The sequence below is a fragment of the Phaenicophaeus curvirostris genome, chromosome 2 (assembly GCF_032191515.1).
Source record: "Phaenicophaeus curvirostris isolate KB17595 chromosome 2, BPBGC_Pcur_1.0, whole genome shotgun sequence".
In the NCBI taxonomy this organism is placed as follows: domain Eukaryota; kingdom Metazoa; phylum Chordata; class Aves; order Cuculiformes; family Cuculidae; genus Phaenicophaeus; species Phaenicophaeus curvirostris.
This window is the reverse complement of record NC_091393.1, coordinates 90,143,902-90,162,288: the sequence shown is the minus strand read 5'-3', so window position 1 is coordinate 90,162,288 and position 18,387 is coordinate 90,143,902. Positions and strand designations below refer to the sequence as shown.

General features: G+C 38.3%; 1 protein-coding gene across 2 annotated transcripts in view; it reads left to right on the top strand.

Moving 5' to 3' along the window:
- RPS6KC1 (ribosomal protein S6 kinase C1) overlaps positions 1-18,387 on the top strand; it is a 94,361-nt gene that overhangs the window by 12,122 nt on the left and 63,852 nt on the right. For both annotated transcript variants that reach the window (XM_069852823.1, XM_069852822.1), the window contains exons 3-7: positions 341-461; positions 8,807-8,922; positions 10,928-11,021; positions 15,395-15,454; positions 16,213-16,569. In XM_069852823.1, coding sequence (XP_069708924.1) covers positions 341-461; positions 8,807-8,922; positions 10,928-11,021; positions 15,395-15,454; positions 16,213-16,569 — 748 coding nt within the window. The remainder of the gene's footprint in view (positions 1-340; positions 462-8,806; positions 8,923-10,927; positions 11,022-15,394; positions 15,455-16,212; positions 16,570-18,387) is intronic.

Genomic DNA, 18,387 nt, shown 5'->3' with positions numbered 1-18,387 from the left:
AGCACAGCATGTTGCTGAGTGTTGAATACTGCAACACCACCATTTGGCATTTTTTCCTCCCTTACTGGTTTCCTGTGTAGCTCTGGATCTCAGTGTGGCTTTGCTCTTTCTGTTTCCTTCTTTCAACTTAATGTTTTTTCCTATGCATTGCAGTCTTGTTAGCCAACATGTGGGTTTTGGATGAATAGTGACTTTTTTTATGGTTGTTAAAAGTTGACAACTCAGACTGTATAATTTTGTTAAACATATTTGCTGAACATAATGGCATGATTTGCTTAAAAAATGCATTTGTGGTATGAACAACGAACCACACTAATACCCTCCCTTTTCTATTCTTCAGATAGTCGTTTGGAAGAGATACAGTGACTTTAAGAAGCTGCACAAAGATCTCTGGCAAATTCATAAAAACCTATGCAGACATACAGAACTCTTTCCACCTTTTGCCAAAGCGATAGTATTTGGTAAGCTTAATTTCTTCTTGACATGCCGAAATTCTTGGCTAACTCAATATCTATAAATACATCCTGTTTTGCAGGTGCATTGAACTCCTTTCCATGTGCTTTGAGTACTCAGCATTTTGGTTTGTTGTTTTTCTTGTAGGTTTGCTGCTATCATAGATTGATACTTTATTTTTTTAACAGGGGTAGTTATGTCCTTGCTTCCGTGTTAGAGGTATTAGCTCAAATATTAATTGACGTGTTTTGTATCTTTACAAGGTATGTTCCCTGTTCTCAGGACCCTGAAGTCTGTATTAGCTTTCTGAACAGCACTTGAACAGTGAACCAAGATTTTCACACATGAGCTGTCTGTGATTTTTGATGATGAGGTACAATAAAGTACCAAGTGGTTGTTGCTGAAAAGAATTTTAGTAATTTGATTGTAGTTATCAATTTTATCTAGCTAGGTTTTTGAGATTGGTTTTACAAATAGCAGTTAACTATTTCACCAAAACAGCTCATAGGAGGATTGTGACTGCATGAGAAATGCATGGCAAAAAGTAATTGGCTCTTAAAACCCAAACATATTAACTTCATCCTGTCATAGATGTCATCAGGAGCGAGCTATAAGTGGACTCCTAGTGAAGTGGCAGGACTCCATATAGAACTCCACCTATCACACTTTTTCTTAGCTGCTTGGTGTGGTTATTTTAGCAATGATGCTTTTAGTATGTATTCTTTGTGTTCAGCACAAACCGTTGCAGTTTTTTTGGTGTGCATAAATGCATCACACAATATCCAGTGCTTTTTCTAGTGTTTTTCAGCATTTTTAAATATGTCTGGCATGTTTGGCTTCTTTTATGCATACATCTACCACATGCTTTGTGAATGTTTCTGAGGCATTTCTAAGGTGTTGCTAACTGTCTGGAATGGTTTGGTGCTTTTTGGCATGCATCTACCACATGCTTTTGAGCCTTTCTCCCAAGCTTTTTAATGTCTTTTTTTCAGGTGTACAGCAAGGGTTTGACATTTCTTTGCATGCGTCTACCATGTGACTTGGTTTGGTTTGGTGTTAGGTGAGCATTTTGAATTCTAAAATGCTTTTGAGGTTACTAAGGTGTTTCTGTGGCAGTGATGAGTTGTATTTTTTTTAAGGCATCCAACTTGTTTATGCTTTTTTTCTGATATGCACCTAGCATGGTGTTTAGTGATTTTTTGGCAAGGATCCTGATATGAACTTTGGGCATTTTTTGGTTGTGTTTATTGGCCCCTAAGGTGTGGCTGTAATGTTCTTTGTGTCTAGGGTTTCCATGGTGTTTTTTGGTACGTGTGTGCCACACAATTTTCTGCAAAGTTTTAAGTGTCCGGTGTTTGGCCTTAGTTTTTGAATGCTAGTAAGGCATTTCTAGGGTGTTCCTGATAGTCCAAAATGTATTTAATGCTTTCTAATATGCGTCTGTCGTGCTCTTTGATTCGTGTGGGTTTTTTGGGCACTTTCTAACTTGTTTTTGGGGTTGCTAAGGCATTTCTGTGGTATTTACAAGATGTTTTAGTATGTTTTAGGTGTTTTAAAGTATTCAGCCTGTGGTGTGTTTTGTGGGTTTGGTTTTTTTGTATGTACTTTGCATTGTTTCGAGCATCCAGCACGTATGGCGATTTTGGGAAGCATCTACCATGTGCTCTCTTCTTTGGCAAGGTTTCTGGTGTGAATTCAGGACTTCTTTTTGTGTGGTTTTTCATTCCTAAAGTGTTGCTGTGGTGTTTTTCTTTCTTAGGTGTAGCTTTTCTTCATGCATATACGGCTACAAAGTATTTTGATCAGGAATTTCTTTGTTGAGGTTTTGTTGTTGGGTTGTTTGGGGTTTTTTTGGCATGCTTATGCTGCGTGATTTTCAGTTTGTTTTTTTTTTAGCTATTCAGTGGTTTGGGTTTTTTTAATCTGTCCAGTGTATTTAGTGCTTTTTTAGTATGCATCTACCACGTAAAATTATTGGGCTGGGTTTTTAAGTTCCAATCTGTGTTTGACATTTTTTCTGGCAGGAGTCTACTGCAGACTTTTTTTTTTTGATGTGGTTTTTGGCAGACTTTTCAGTATCAAAGGTGTTTTGTGGTAATGAAGGCCCTTCCATTGTGTTTACAAGTTGTTTTCATATGGTGGTTGGGTTTGTTTTCCTTTCTGGTATTTTTCAAGCATTCATCCTGTGTTTATGTTGGTTTTTTAATGCATCTTGCACCTTGACTAGTGTCCAGCCCTTTTTGGCCTTTTTTTGAATGCATCTTCCACATGTAGTGGGTTTTTTTGGCAAGGTTTCTGGTCTGGATTTTGCATGTCTTTCTGGTGTGTTTCAGTTCCTAAAGTATTGTCACAGCATGTTTGGCTTTACTGTGGTGATGCTTTCAGTGTACAGCATGTTTGGTGTTTTTTGGCACGCACCTTCCATGTACTTTTTTGTTTCTTTGCCAAGATTTTTGCACTTCTTTTTTTTAGTATATTTTCTTGAGCATATTTATGACATGCTTTTAAGTCTTTTTAGAATCCAGCATGGGTTTAGCTTTTTTTTCCTGTTCATTCTCCTACCATGTGTCTTTTTGTGTTTTTTTTCCAACTGTTTTAGCGTTCAGCATGTTTGGCAGTTTCTGGCGTGGATCTAGTATATGCTGTTGTGTATGTTTCCACATTTTCCACGCATTGTGCCTGTTCTCTGTTTATTGTCATACATGGCTTTGCATGTTGTGCACGTTGTAGCATCCAGCTAGCATTTGGTGTGTTTTTTGGCAAGCATGGTGCTGATTTTTGCAAGTTTTTTTTTTTGTGTGTAGCATTTTTAGCAGTTTTAGGGGTGTTGGATGTGCATCTAGAACATCTTTTCCCATATCTTTCCTCTGTCTCACATTAGCATACTTTAGCATCCTGCATGTGTTTCGCATTTTTTTGGCATACACCTACTGCATGTTTTTGCATGTTTTTTACCCTGTGTCGTGATTTTAGTGTGTTTTAGCATCCACTATGCTTGTGATGGTTTTTGGCATGCATCTACTACATGCTTCATGTAGCAAAATATGCTAAAACCCATTTTTACCGTCTTTGCCTGCTTTTAGTGTAAGCTTTTGTGCACTTTTGTGTGCCCTAGGTATTTCTCTTGGGGTTTTTTTCTGCATTTTAATTTTTTTGGTTGAATGGTGATATTTTTTTAATAGTGTGCCTTTTTTCCGGTGTATTATACTTTTTGGCATTTTTTTTTTTTGCATTTATTACTACTTTGGGATAGTCAAGCCTGTGAGTTTGGCAAGTGCCAAAACTGAGGTTTAGTCACTCTTTTTTCCACCACTTCATGTGATGCTATTGTAATACTGCCGAAGTTTATGGTTCTGGAGGAGTATTTGGTGGCTCTCCTGAACTATATGAAACTCCCTGGAGGCAAAACCTCACCCTGGAAACCATAAATTTTCCTTTCAATGTTTTAGGACCAAACATTCCCACAGACATGTAATTTTTGCTGCTTAGTGTTCATTTTTCATGGCTACTGCATGTAGGTGTGGCACTGAGGTGCTTTAAAGAATATACTAGCATAAACAACTTTGAACAAGTTGAATTTGTCTCATAACCCAAGTCTAAACTGCTCCTACAACTTTGGGGGAGCCTCTGACTTGACTCCTTGTCATGCGGACCAGCTAAGTGTAAGGCAAGGAAACTGAACTCTGATGCAGATTTCCTGGCTCTCTGCACAGAGCTCAGTAAAATTATTTCCTTAAATTCATATCAGCTAAACTGTATCCAGCCTTTATAAGTGAGGTGAATTTTGGTGCAATGTGAGAACCTATGTGCTGATGGTTGAATAGAGAATGTAGTATTAGTTTCATCCTGAGATGATTTTTATCTTTTTTCAGAGTAGACTGCTTACTGGACAAGTTATTTATAAGGCTAATATTTGCAAAGTGTAAGTTAATTTCAAGTAGAAGATATGATAGGAGGGAAGAAAGGAGTAAAAAGAAAAGAAAATAGGGGTGGAAAACAGGACAGTCTTCTCAGATCTTAAATGATTTTAAACTGCCAGATATGCAAATTGTGTGTTGTCACACTAGCTCTGTAAGCAAAGGAAGAATTGAGCAAAATCCTTTCTGAAAGCCATCCTTCTTCCATTGTATTTGGTGAACAAAAGTGACTGCAATGTACATTGTAAGAGAAGGAAATGTACAGAAATATTCTGTGTAGTTATTTACACAAAGCTCTCTGAAAATAAACATAAACCAAAACAAAACCCACTACAGTTGAATGAAGCTGAGCCACAGAAGAATACAGAAAAGAGGAGGTAATGTAAAAAATAAGTTTTAAATGGTTGGCACATAGCTGAAAGGAACAGAAATGTCTGACTCTGCTCTTCAATTTAAGAATCATTTAAGTGTAAAATTTTACTGTTTACTTTCTGTCTCACTTCTATATATAATAGCTGCTGTGTTTTACTTTAAGTTAAAGCATTTCTCTTCAGTCCTAGTATTTTTTTTTTGTTCTAGAGGAAAAATGTAATGTTAGTAGATTTTGAGTTTTTGACAAACTTGCTTTCATTCTTGTTTGGGTAATGGTGAGCTGCAGGATCCATCTCTCTTAAGGTCTTGTCAGGCTGCATTATGGAGCATTTCTGTAGTGTTTCTTGACTGTGGTGACTTTCCATTTCTTGCAGCTTTTAGACAAGTTACTAAGTAGCATTGCCAGTAGTTATTAGCAACTTGTTAATTTTTTTTTGTATTTTAGTGCTTTAAATAATGAGTACCTGTTGTTTAGCAGAGAGTACACTTTACAAAATGAGCATTGGTGATTCTGACAGCTGAGCTTGCTTGTAAGAGAAGTATTAAACATGAGCAGTATCTCAAGTTCAGCATTTAGAGTTTCAGGAGATGGTGTGGAGAACTGGGATGTATTTAAAAATGAATGGGTCATGCTGTGCCTCCGTTTTTCATGCAGCCAAAGACTTGCCACATCTGCAGAGCTGAACTGCACTGCATGTTTTATGCCATAGCTTTTGATAATTATAACAGGCAAGTGTGTGTATTTTTATGCTGTTAAAACAGAACTGCTCATGTTGAAGCATGAAACTTGTTATGGGTGGGAAAAAGAAATAGTTTCACTTTGTCTGCACTTCACTTGAACCTTTTCCACCCATTTTATGAAGAAAATATAATGACTGAATATGGAACCTAAAATGTCCTAACAGTTACAGCTGTTAAAGCTTCTCTGAATTGTCTTGCAGCAATTAGGATATTTATTTCTGGAAAGTGATTGCTCTTTTTTTCCCTAATATTCATCCACATAATTTCTTCAGTATTTTCAAACTACGCTGTTTTGTGGACACTTTAAGTATGCCCATGTGTTGGCTATACATGGCATTTTACCAGAATACTGGTGTATCTATACTGAGCATTTCTTGTATGCATAAGTGTACTCTAGTGTAGAAAATACTCTCCCTCTGGACAAACAGAAACCAAAAAACTCCAGATATCGATAATTTGCTAGCAGTGGGTCAGAAAGATGATTCTTGTTATAAAGCTCAGATAAGGCAGCTTCGGGGATTTGAAAATACCAAATGAAGTAGCGTATTTAAGAATTAGGTATAATATGCAGTTGGAAGTCTTGTGAGAAACTTACTGAAACATGAACATAAATCTTGGTAGATGTTTGTTGTTCAGATCTGCTCTGGAAAATGAATTGTGGATTCTCTTTACAGGAATTTATATTTGGTTTCCATGTATATAAGAAATCTTGAAAGGATCATTACTGGGGGAATAGCAGAACGGTGCTAATGCATTTGTTATATGCCAAGAAAGCAGTTGACACTTCCTACAACCCTGGAAAGACATGATCCCTATAATGAAGTTTCCACATATCTAGGAGTTGTAAAGAGTAGTGGAAATAACATGGATTTAGATGCAGGTAGACTTCCTGATAGAAATGCTTCAAGAGTCAGCTGGCTATTTAATCACCTTTGAACATTTGATTGGGAAGGATGATAATGATAAGTGTTGGGCAATACGGGATTGTTTGGAAGTATGAAGAAAGGGAGAGGAGAAAGGAGTTAGGTAGGATTGTCTGGGAATGAAACTGCTAGCAAGATGCCAGATAGCCTGTGAACAAAGCAGTACTGAATTATGTTCTCACTTCTCCCAAAGTCCTCTAGTTCTGTGGTAGTGTATCATGATGCAGATGAGCTGGAAAATGTGACAGTGAGTAATGTTTCAATGGCTCTGTTCAAACATGTATTTTTACTTTTTTTACTTTTTTTTTTTTAGCTCAACTTCCTAAGAAGATTAAGTCTTATGTAATTCTGTTGTCAGAAAACTCAAACTTCTTACTTAAATGCCTAGTATCAGCTACATTTGAGAGAGAAGGTGGTTGCAAATGTATTTCTGCAGTCTGTGAAACAGCAGCTGAGTAAGAAGAAAGCAAATGCTGTGATGCTGCCAAAGACCAGACAGGCTCAGGTTTTACCTAAGAATGTGCATCTGCCTGGACAAAGAGTGAATGTGTGCTGGTCAGCCTGGCAGTGTGGGTCCTGGCATGCCCTGTCTGGTGCCCAGTGGAAGTATTGAGAAGATGTGATGAAGAAAATTAGCTTTTATTTGGTTTGGTGATCGAGTAGATCGGGGAGAGAAAGATCCTTGGGCAAACCAGGAAAAATATGTTGTAGAATTAACTTTCTTGCAAAAGTTGCCTGCTTCAGGCCTTGTTCAGTGTTTACTTCTTTGCAAGTGATTTTCTGTTTCATTATAACACTGTTCCTGCTATTTCTGTAGATTCATTTAACTGGTGTATGCTGCTGTGCTGTATGAAGGGAAGTTGTTTTTTTTTTCAGGATGTCCTATTTTGTGTGTAATGAAACAAAAGCCCTAATGCACCCACAGTGTTGCTCTGAAGACATAGGAAATTTGATGAGCAGTTTTCAGTGTTAACACTCAATGTGGTACCATTGCCTTTGCCTTCTTTCTGCTTGCTTGTTGCTCACTCTTTTGTGTAGCTGCTAAAGTTTGTACTGCTTAAAGGGCAGGGTGAACAAGTCAAACTGAAAATTAGCCCAAAGATGTCTTTCCTTTCCTTTCATGGAAAAATAACCCCCAAAAGCTTTGTTTGTGATCTTGTGACTATGTATGTGTCTTTCTAGTTTTATTTTCTTTTTTTCTGGTACCACATGGGCAGGAGCTATTTACTTGAAGAATTTCTGGAAAGAATCCTGCTTTGATACTTTCTTCTAGGATTATTTTTTTGCTTGCTCTGAGAATAAATGAATTTTGCTTCTGTATTCAATGTTTCTTTTGTCCTCTTCAAAGGTTAATGCCACAGAGCTGTCATAGATGGTTCTTATTTTTCTGGTCATGCTGTTATAGCAATACTGTTTCTTGAACTCGTCTTCCCAGTCCTTTTTTTCCCCTCTGTATAGCCGTTCCAATATCTATTCCATTCTCCTCCAATTATTACTGTTAACCTCTGCCCTTTTCCTTTTATAAACTTGTAACTATTTCAACAACAAAGTGATGTTGATATGAAAAGCTAAAATAAGTTGTGTGCAATTGTGAAGGGTGTGAATTTGAGGCAGCAATCCAAGGGCTCTTTCTCCTAAGAAGCAAATCTCGGAGGTGAACTGTGGGTTGTTTTTTAAATGTGGTTTTTTCTAATTGAAATGTCTTGGGTGCTGGATAGGGAAAAGGGAAGGATCATATGTTTTGATAAATGAGCTGTTTCCCAGCTTTGCTTGCCTTTTGAATCCAGGAGGAGATGAGACCCTGTCTGCATGGAGCTACTTCAGAGGAAAGCTTCAGTGCCTAGTAGCAGGGCTTCACCATCTCCCTTACCCTGTCTCCTCCATAAATGGCACCTTGGAACTGATGATCTGTTTGGGAGCTTTTAGCAATACTTCGTTTACTGTCTGCTCATATTGTGCATTTTTCTTGAGAATATGTGAAGAATGCTCAGCTCCTTACAGGATTTGGGCCGTAATGAAGGCTGACACTGACTGGCATATTGTCAAATTGTGCATGTATCATTTATTGTTAGATAACACTGGACATCCGTTAGTGTCTCTTGGCTAATCAAGAGTGTTGCCTCACATATTCTTATGATGAGAGGGCGAAGGATTCTTGTCGTAGCTGCCAGCTTTCATCATTTGAGTGGATTGCAGAAGATGGGACTCTAGGGACAATTAAGAATAGGAAGTTTGAAGATTTGCTATGTTCTCCTCGAGCATTGGAATGACTTTCGTAGACTCAGGGCATTGTCTCCAGAAGGTTGCTTTTCTCTTGATTTTTTTTTTTTCATGGTGGTTATTACTGCAGAATAAATGTGTGGTTACTTCTAAAACTGTCAATCTATGTGTCTTTTCCAGGGCGATTTGATGAAACTGTGATAGAAGAAAGGCGGCAATGTGCTGAAGATCTTTTGCAGTTTTCTGCCAATATCCCTGCTCTCTATAACAGCAGACAGCTTGAAGAGTTTTTTAAGGTTTGTTAGTATTTGCAGAAGTGTTTGTTTCTTACTGATATGAATAAACTATAGTGCTGATTCTGCTTTGCTTTATAAACTGTGGAGTGACAGTGAGCTGATCTGACATGCTTTGTGAAGTGACTGGGAGTTTTCCATTCACTGTAGAAATGTGGCTTTAAAAAAATAACAAACATGCCACACCTCAGCAAGGTGGAAAGTTTAACAGGAACTTCAGGTGTAGAGATATAGCAGTTTAATTTATTGAATGATGAGCAAACCCTGTGATGTTAAATGCAGGTGTTTAGTGGGGAAGTAACAAAAAGATTGTCACTGTTTCTGTATTTTGTGTAGGTGTTGATAGTTTTAAACCAATGGAAGGAAGATTGTCTAGACTGTTTTCTTATGGCCTGTTAGAAATTCAGGTCTGTGGCAACAGATTTGACATATAGCTAGTCAAATGTGTTGCTTGTACAGTGTTGTGAGTAGCACTCTTCAAAGCATAGTTTTGGACATTATATTTATCTACACATCATCTTTGTTACATCAGAAGCAATTTATTTTCAGTAATTTCTTCAAAACTCTGTTTTCAGTAGCTTAGCCCAACATTCTGCAAACGCATAAGCATAAATTTACATGTAAATTCAATAGTAATTCCGCTCACCTGACTGAGATGGGACTTAAACATACTTAACACATCAATATAGTTAAGTGATACGTATGAAAAATAAAAATTACAGCAAAGTTTAAAAATCTTCACTAGTTTTCATGATGCAGTTGCTGCAAAGCCCTTTCAAATACTTAAAATTATTTTCTTTAAGCTTTGGTGGCAACAATGAATGGGAGACAATAAGAACATTTTATTTGTCAGTTTATTTTTCCAGTCCTTTGGAAATACTTCTGTGGTTTTGGATATTTATTCAGACCTCTTTTTCCCCTCCTTTGCTTAGCAAAAATTACTAGTTTTAGACTTCTGATGGACCTTTTCTGGCTTTGTAAGGCAATGAATAAAACTAGAAAGGCCTTAACTTTTATAGGAGCAAGTACGTATATAAAGGAAGTAATGGAAATGGAAATTTAGCCTCTTTAATTAGCTAATGTTGTATCATGTTTTCTTGTGGGAAAGCCTTGGGGTTTGATCAGTCACCAGCTCAGCCAGTGTCCTGTAGTGCTGCTCATAGGTGGTTTTGTTCTTTTTCAGATTTTTGTGTGAATAGCTATGGAGGGATAGACTTTGGCAATGGAGTCTTAGAAAAAGTTGAAGGAAGTACTGTGTGTATCTATGTATTATAGACATCAGAAAAATGGGCTGGCTAGTGTGAAAATGCGCTGGGCTAGTTCAAGACAGATGAGCAGTGCCCATTTGTAACACTGCCTTGGAAATGATGCAGTTTCTATTAAAGTTGCATAGAAAATGTGCTCCTGAGATACAGAGCAGAATTTATTTCCCCTAATATTTAGATGGTTTCTAGTGCAATTAATTATTCCTGCTTCTACTTCACTTACCTTAGATTCCTTGCAGGTTTGGAAGGGAATAACATCCTCCTTATATGCTGACCTGGCCTTATCTTGCCTGTTTGTCCAGTCTTGACTATGACTGTCCTCAAGATAGTGGCTCATGGGTGGGATATTACTCTGATGGGCAAACTCTCCTGCGTGAGAGACCTGCTGAGCTAGTCCTGCTGTGCCACTGAAGGCACAGAATGTATATACCACAAGAGAAGCAGAAGTATAGCTGTTCTCTCCCTTTCAGACTCTAGGGTTTGCAGGCAGACCTGCTGCAGCCTGTATGGTTCAAGACTCTGAAGTTAGCAGTAAGCTAACTGTTTTGATAGTGGACAGTCTGTGGCAACCGAAAGCCCTTGTTAAATTTTGCAGGCTTATATAGTTTAATTAAATGCATTAACTCTAAAGTAATGGAGGAGTCACTGGTAGGGAAATTTAATTTTTGACTATTGTGTCTCTATAATGAGACTTTTCATAGATCACAGCAGCTAAAATAATTCCTTTCCCTCTCTCTTTTCAGGGTGGAGAGGTGCACGATGGGTCTGAACTGATTGGTCCTGTTGAGCCTTCGTCTGACTCTCTGACGGACAACCTGTCTGACTGCAGCTCTGAAGGTTTGCTTTTGCTTTTCTCATATAACCTTATAATGGGATATGTTTTAAAGCAGCACATAAATGCCAAGTGCCATATTTGTATAAGCATTGGCACTCAGTTTCTGTTTGCTTGGTGTGACAGAAATGCTGGAGCTGGGATTAACAAAAGAGAATTTGGGCTCAGCAGAACTCTGTTTACACTGCTAGAAGTTTGCTTCTTACAGGAAATTTTCTGGGAGTCTTTCTCGTGTATTCTCAAACTCCTTGTGCTCTGTTGCTTAAGAAGTCCTACTTTTAGTGCCAACTGAACTATCCCCTCTGGTTTAAATGTATGTAACCCTATCTGCTTCCAAAAGTTGTGCAAACAGCGTGGTAGTGTTCACAACTAATCGTGATCCAAGCCTCTAGCTGTAAAAATTTGCTAAGAATTTTAAAACTATTTTGAAATTGATCAGTAAATACAAAGGTGACTGGCTGAATTTGTCTGGGGCACGAAGAATATGTCGCAAGATTTGAACTGCCACATTTATTTCAAAGGGTTCTCATTCAGCTGTTCATGCTCTGGGTGTCACTGTGCTCTTAGTGCTTAGCAAAATCCAGAAGAGAGTTAATATATATTTGAAGTTTAAGTCTGTCTTCTGGATTGATCATATGGGAGTGGAGAACATTAAAACCTACTGCAGGGCTTGGGGAGATATGCAAGTTAAGTCTCTTTCAAAAACTGCCAGCATTTTTGCTTTTCCTGGAAAGAACTCCCTGTTCTTGAAAGTTTGAGATGTTCCGTGTTAGAGCCAGGGTGAGTTATGGCCCACTGAAAACTGGAAATCCCTCCCTTAGCTTGCTAATGTTTTCTGGTTGTGCCATGCCAGTAGAGGGAGTTTCCCTTTTCCTACTATCCTGATTCTTTACCACTCTGTAGAGATGCATGTGCTGGCTTGGATATCAGATATAGAGTAATTTGTGGCACTTCACTGGCCCTAAATAGTATAGCTGTAAGGTAGGGTCAGTCAGCTCAAATAAATACTGCACTATGGCTTCTTGCCTGCTTCTGGAGGCTGAGCTAGCTTAGGCATCCCTGCTTATAATCATCTGCCAAGTACCATGCAATCTTTTAGGTGCTGATGTATTTCTGAGTTATGTTTGGGTCCTTGTGATTTCTAAGAAATTCTCTTTACACCCTTCAGATTTTCATTTAGAACTGTTTTACACTGATCTGTAATCATGCAATATTACACAAACACTTATAAAGTTTATTTGGGAGGCTTTTTTTTCCCCCTTAACTACTTAATTCCCTCTGGTCTCTTAATGGCATAGAACTTGCTTTGCTAAAACTCTGCTTAAGCAACAGGAACTGCCTGTGTTTTCTAATAGTGGCTTGTTTATTTATTTGCTTGAGGTTGTGTGACTTGCCAACTGGGATCTCTCAATGTCAATAACTAAGCCCTTAGTTATTGATGATACATTCTACACCTGCAGTGAGTTTTACAATGTATTTTGTAGTACTTTTTGTGATGTTAATAAACTAATGCACTCACAATAGTTAGTTCTGTGAAGGGAAGGTGTAGAGCTGTTTAATTACAGAGGGTAATTGTCATAAATACTGGTAACTGGTTTTAAATTTCTGTGAAATCTACAATTCTGGATTTTGACAATGCACCAAAATTACATTGTGCCTTGTAAAAGGAAAAAGTGCTTCTAAAAATCCTTAATGTGAAGGGATCCTTAGGGCCTCAGTTTTAGAAGAAAACACTTCCTTTATCTGAGATAAAAAAAAAGAAAAAAAACCAAAAAAATGCTGTAATCTAGTAAAGTTCTTTGATATCCTTCATCTGAATTGGCTAGAGTGCTTTTAGGGGATACTTCCAGCAACTATAAGTACAGGATTTCTAGATGCCAAATGTGACTTCTGTGGAGTTACCTTTTTCTAAAAACCGATATGTCTTCCAGCTCACATTTTCTTATGTTTGAACCCAAATTTGGGATGTGTTGGGAGTCTAGGAAATGAAGGAAACATCTGTTTTTAAGGCCTCTAGATGGCAGTGCCAATACTCGGCTCAGAGTTCTCTCCCTGCCACTCCTCAGGGCATCCTGCCTGCAACTAATTTTTCCCGGTCTGATTATCATAGTTAACTGTAACTCGTTCACAGTATTTGTTTTTGTGAGCATTCATGGGCCTCCATGTGAGGACTGCTCCTTCAAGCTGTTGCACTGAGAAGTATCAAACCTGTTCCTTAACAGGTGCTGGTGTTTGCCTACAAGGGTGGGTTGTGTTTTCTCACTTTTATCTGTCCCTTTCAGACAAAGTTCACTCTGCAGAAGGTGTGTAAATTAATGGTAGAAGATGAAAATCATGTTAGTAGAAATGGTTTTCTACCAAAATAAGCACTAAGTGTCTTGCTTGTAAAAGCAATTTGGCAGTTCATGCTTTCACAGGAATCTGTGTGCTCTTCAAAAAACCAGGTTATGCAGGCTTTCCACCAGATTTTGGAAATTGTGTTTGCTGCTCATATAACTGATGAAATTGCACAATGCAGAGACAAGTACAGGAGTTCATGTTCAATTTCAGCATTGTGATACTCATAAATATTCCTGATGAACAGTGACTCTATCTTCTTCTCTGAGAACATGGGGTAATGTTCAAATGTTCAACTTCCTCTCCAGAAGTTTTCCTATGCCAATCACCAAATTCTTTAGAGAAATTTCTGAGGAAGTTAATCTTTTTTTTATCTATATTTGGTTTTTTTCTCTTCTGTTTTACAACATTCGTGTTATCTTCCCAGAAATGAGCATATGGAGTTCAGACTCTGCCTGCCCCTCGGGGTGATTGGTAACCCCATAACTCTGGTTGTGTGGTGCCAGTCCTGTGTTCTAAACCTTCTCTTAAGCAAAGATTATTGGTTTGGGCTCTGTGCCATGATAATTATGTTCATACAGCTTCTGGTCAAGTGGGCTGCAAGAGAAGATGAAATGTTGTTTGGACTGCAGGGAGGGGAACTTGCGTCTGTATGAAATCTGCTGTGTAAATGTGCTTAATTCATCTAGTATGGGTGGCCAGCATACCCGTCTTACAAACATGCAGCTTTTCCAGTCAAAATATGCACCCTTTGTCTGTCAGTCAGCTCTGCTTCCACCTAAATGTTCTCTAGCTAGAAATTCCTCTTCGCTGAACAAAATAACTTGACTTCTCTAAGTGTTGTTTTGTAAATTATCAGTCCTCTGCACCCAAATTTGACATTGCTGTCCCTGAATTGGGCAGGTAAATGGTCCGTTACTAATATACTAATTAATGGATCTTCTGTCATCTTCCAACTGTTCTGCTGTGAGGTTGCTTGCTTTCTTGCAGGACTTGGGGCTACGCAGGCAGTTTTGTGGTTTTTTTTTTTTTGCATGGACACTGTGCTTTGTGTCCCTCCCCTGAAAAGATCAGGAGCATTGTATTCTGTGCACCCTGCCCCCTCCTTTTAAGTAATCTTCTATCACTGAGTATCCCTGTCCCTTGTTTTTCAGACAAAGAGAGTGGCTGGTAATCTGTTCTCCTTCCTTTCTCCTTTAACTCACATTAAAGGAACAGTTAGCTTTTAGAAAAGCAGAATTTCTACAGTGCATTCTTACTCCTCTTCCATAAATTATTAACTCCCTCTAACCGGAGTTGCAAAATCAAAAAGAAAGTTTGAGTTAGTTGCCTTTGAGTCCTTGCTTCATACTTTCTGAAGATAACTCAGCGCACTTTACCTGATTATGTGGATAAACTCTTGACTCTGTTGATAATGCTAAAGAAAACAGATACCAGGTTTTAGCTCAGAATTTACTTTCTCTGTGTGTACAAACAGCTGAATGTCTTGACCTTGTTGCCTGGTTTATTGCCTCAGTGGGTACATGTGCCAAGGTGATAAAACAAACTGCTACTTGATATCCAGGTGGCACTGCCAAATTTGTGGCTCGCTCCATATGTCTCATGCAGGGTACTATTCTGGAATGACATTTTTGAGACTGAAAACTGGCTTTTTTTTTTTTCACTTGATGCGTAGGTCCCAGCTTTGAAGGCTCTCCTGTTTTAAGTCTCCTTAGCTGTAAATCATCAGAGTAGTAAAAGATAGGGATTAAAGCGCTGCTGCTATTGAAATTAGGTGAGTTAGAGTGCTGAGATTTGAATTAGTTAACCCCTAAGCAAGCACCTGTATTTTGTTTTTTAACAATAGAGGCAATAAGAAATGGCACAATTTTAATGATGTGTTACCAAATGAATCTCTCTGATAGCTGGTCAAAGAGCAGTTTCATATTATGTACTTTTACCTGTAGTAGGGTCATGCCCTTTAATTTTGATGGCAAGTGAATATCTAATCTGTTGTACAGAAGGATGCCAGAAACATTTTTGTCATTCTTGCCCTTTTCAGTTCGAAAGGATTTGAGTGGGCTTGATGATGTGACACTTACAAGCCAATCGGAATGTGGAGGTGAGAACTAGAAGTTGTTTCCATTACATTGTGGAATTTAAATTATTAGAAAGTCATAATTAAGAGTGAATGCTTTTCATGGAGGATAATCCTTATAGAGTGAAATGGTGTACATGTGAAATATCTTTGTTGCCATTTATTTCAAAATAACCCTGCTAAGTTGCTGTGGTTTAGTTACTGAAGGTCAAATTGTAGTAAGTATAAATGCTTTTGGCAAGTGTAATTGTTTCACCATGTGTTAGCAATGAAAGAAGAGTATATGTGGTAGACTGAGTACTGCATGCTACATAAGCTGCCAGTAACTCTGATAATTCAAACTCTTAATTTACTATTTTGGGGATGCTTCACCCTTCTGATTTAAAACAGAGTGTTGGGATTCCTTGCAGTAGTAATCTGACTCCTGCTCATTGACTTTTCTAACAGCACTCACAGAGAGAAGGCTAGTTTTGTAACTTCTTGGAGTCCAACATTGTGCAGGCTTTGCAAGTTTGGGTGTTAGATATCGGTTTCTTCATTCCCAATATTAAAATGAAGACCAGATTCTCCTTCGAGTTTGTAGCTAACTTGGAAAAAAAAATTCTGTAGGTACTGTAATAATTTTTAAGACAGCTTTACAAGGAATTTCTGTGCAAAAAGTGTCAGGAAGCTACATAAGCGCGAAGAAAGCTAAAATCTTTGGATGGGATAAAGAATTTTGGAGATTTCTAAGGTATATGAGAAATCTGGTTTAATGGATATCTTTCTGACTGTGCTTTCAGGCTTATCCAGTGACAGCGACCTGATCTCTCTCACAGTTGATGTAGATTCTCTTGCTGAGTTAGACGATGGAATGGCATCCAACCAAAGTTCTCCCAGTAGAGCTGTTGGCCTTAGTTCTGAACCCCCAATACAAAGCACACTTGCACCTGAGCAGGAGTGGAGCAAACCTGAAGAAGAGAGGGAAAGCCATAGTCTGTTTACTGGAAGCTTAAAACCCAAGTCTGGCAAACAAGATTACTTGGAGAAAGCAGGCGAGTTAATTAAACTGGCCTTGAAGAAGGAGGAAGAAGAAGATTATGAAACTGCCATCAGCTTTTATAGAAAGGGAGTTGATCTGCTTCTGGAAGGCGTTCAAGGTATGGATCTTACCTCTTTTTGCTTTATCTTTGAATATGGGTATTTGTTTATGGCATTTCCTCAGTTAACATCAGCTTGCTGTGTTGCAAAGAGGTGATGTGAAATGCAGAACGATGTGTGCCTGGCTTTCCTATGCTTAATAGCTGCTGTACATACAAGAGAGAGAGAGAAATATTTCTCTCTAAGACTGAATGATAATTTAGGGTCTCATCTTCCAAGTGCCAAATATCTCCTCTTTTAAAATTGCAGCACAACCTTAGACTTGCAGGTAAGTAGTAAAGTGCTCCACTTCTGCCTCTTTCCTTTTTATTACCTAGACATTAATTAATATGTGGCACTTGCAGCACTGTTGAAACATTATTTAATTTACATGGTTAAGTGAGGATTAATTATCCCCATTTTACGCATGGGGAGAGGCAGACTCAGGTTAACTTCTCAATCACAACAGGATTAGAACTATTCTTGGCTTACAGCCTCTTGCTTTCTTCCACTGAACAATTCTTTTTTTTTCTAGCTAAAGGGTGCATACATACTTACATGCCTGCACTGCTAGAGGAGAACACAATTTTTTTCCCCCAAAGACTTTGATGTATCAATATATGTCTGCAAAAACTGTTGTTAACTGATCAGGTGCAACTACTTGCAAATTTCTGTGGAGTCTCCTTGCACCTTGTCAGTCGGGGAACAGTTTTTGCCTTCTATCCCTAGACTTTGAGAGTCTAGAGTGATAACCTCATATATTTGTATTTGTCCAACAATGGCTTAAAACTATAAAGAACTGGAAAAAAAATGGTTCTTTTGTGGAGTGAATTCAGGGTCTGTGTATTGTGCTTTTCTCTCGCAAATGAGTAAGATTAGAATTGTGTCTTTGTCTGACAGTATACAGCACGGATACGTTACACTGCTCCAGAGCTGAACTTAAATGCTAATGTACTGAAGCACATACAAGCAGAACCCTTTGCTGCATTTCGGTAGGACACACAGCAGTGATCCAGACCTTCTTAGCTGTTCTAGAAATGAAAGCTACCTGCTGAGCTGATTTAACAGGGCCTGGCAAAATAATAATGGATACGTTACTGATGAAAACTAGAGGTGTGGGCCAAGATATGTGCATAGACTTTGCTTAAAGTGTCAAAAGTTAGCACAAGTAAATCTACCCCTTTCTTTTCAAGTCCTGGTGAAGTCAGTAGAGTTACTGCTTTGCTGCTTATTGTGTCATTTCAATACTGTCCTGTCTTTCATTGCCCATGTTATCAAAATGCTTTTTAATTCATGATATTGAATGTGCTGGCAATCCTTCTGTTGGACAGCCAGCTGTTCTTCCTTTACTAATACACTTCTTTGTAAAGCTGTGCGCCATTCAGTCGTGGTCTTCTGAAGAGTATCCTGTTTCGTCATAACCACTGCTGTCTTCTCACTGCAATGCAAGGCTGCCATGATGCAGTTTCAAACAGACAGTTTGAGTTTCAGCTTCAAAAAACGTTCCTTACTAAACATTTGCAAAACTGTTTAGGGCATGAACACAAGTCAGGCTATTGTACCTCATTTGAGCTGTGGTACTTGACTTGTGGCAGTGATTAAACATGTTGGCTTTGAATCCGAGGTAATCCTTATGGTAATGTGTTTAGCTTGAAGTTGTGAAAGGGCATTCTTGGATGTTTTGTAGGTGACTCGCTCAAGTGACGTATAATAACTTGTTAAACTAGAGGAGGTTGAGCATTTTAATTGTAGTTGATAACATTTTCTGTAAGGGGTTTTGCTGCTTTGCTGTTAACTAGCTACACACCCAGCTACCTCAGAAAACTGCTTATCCTTTT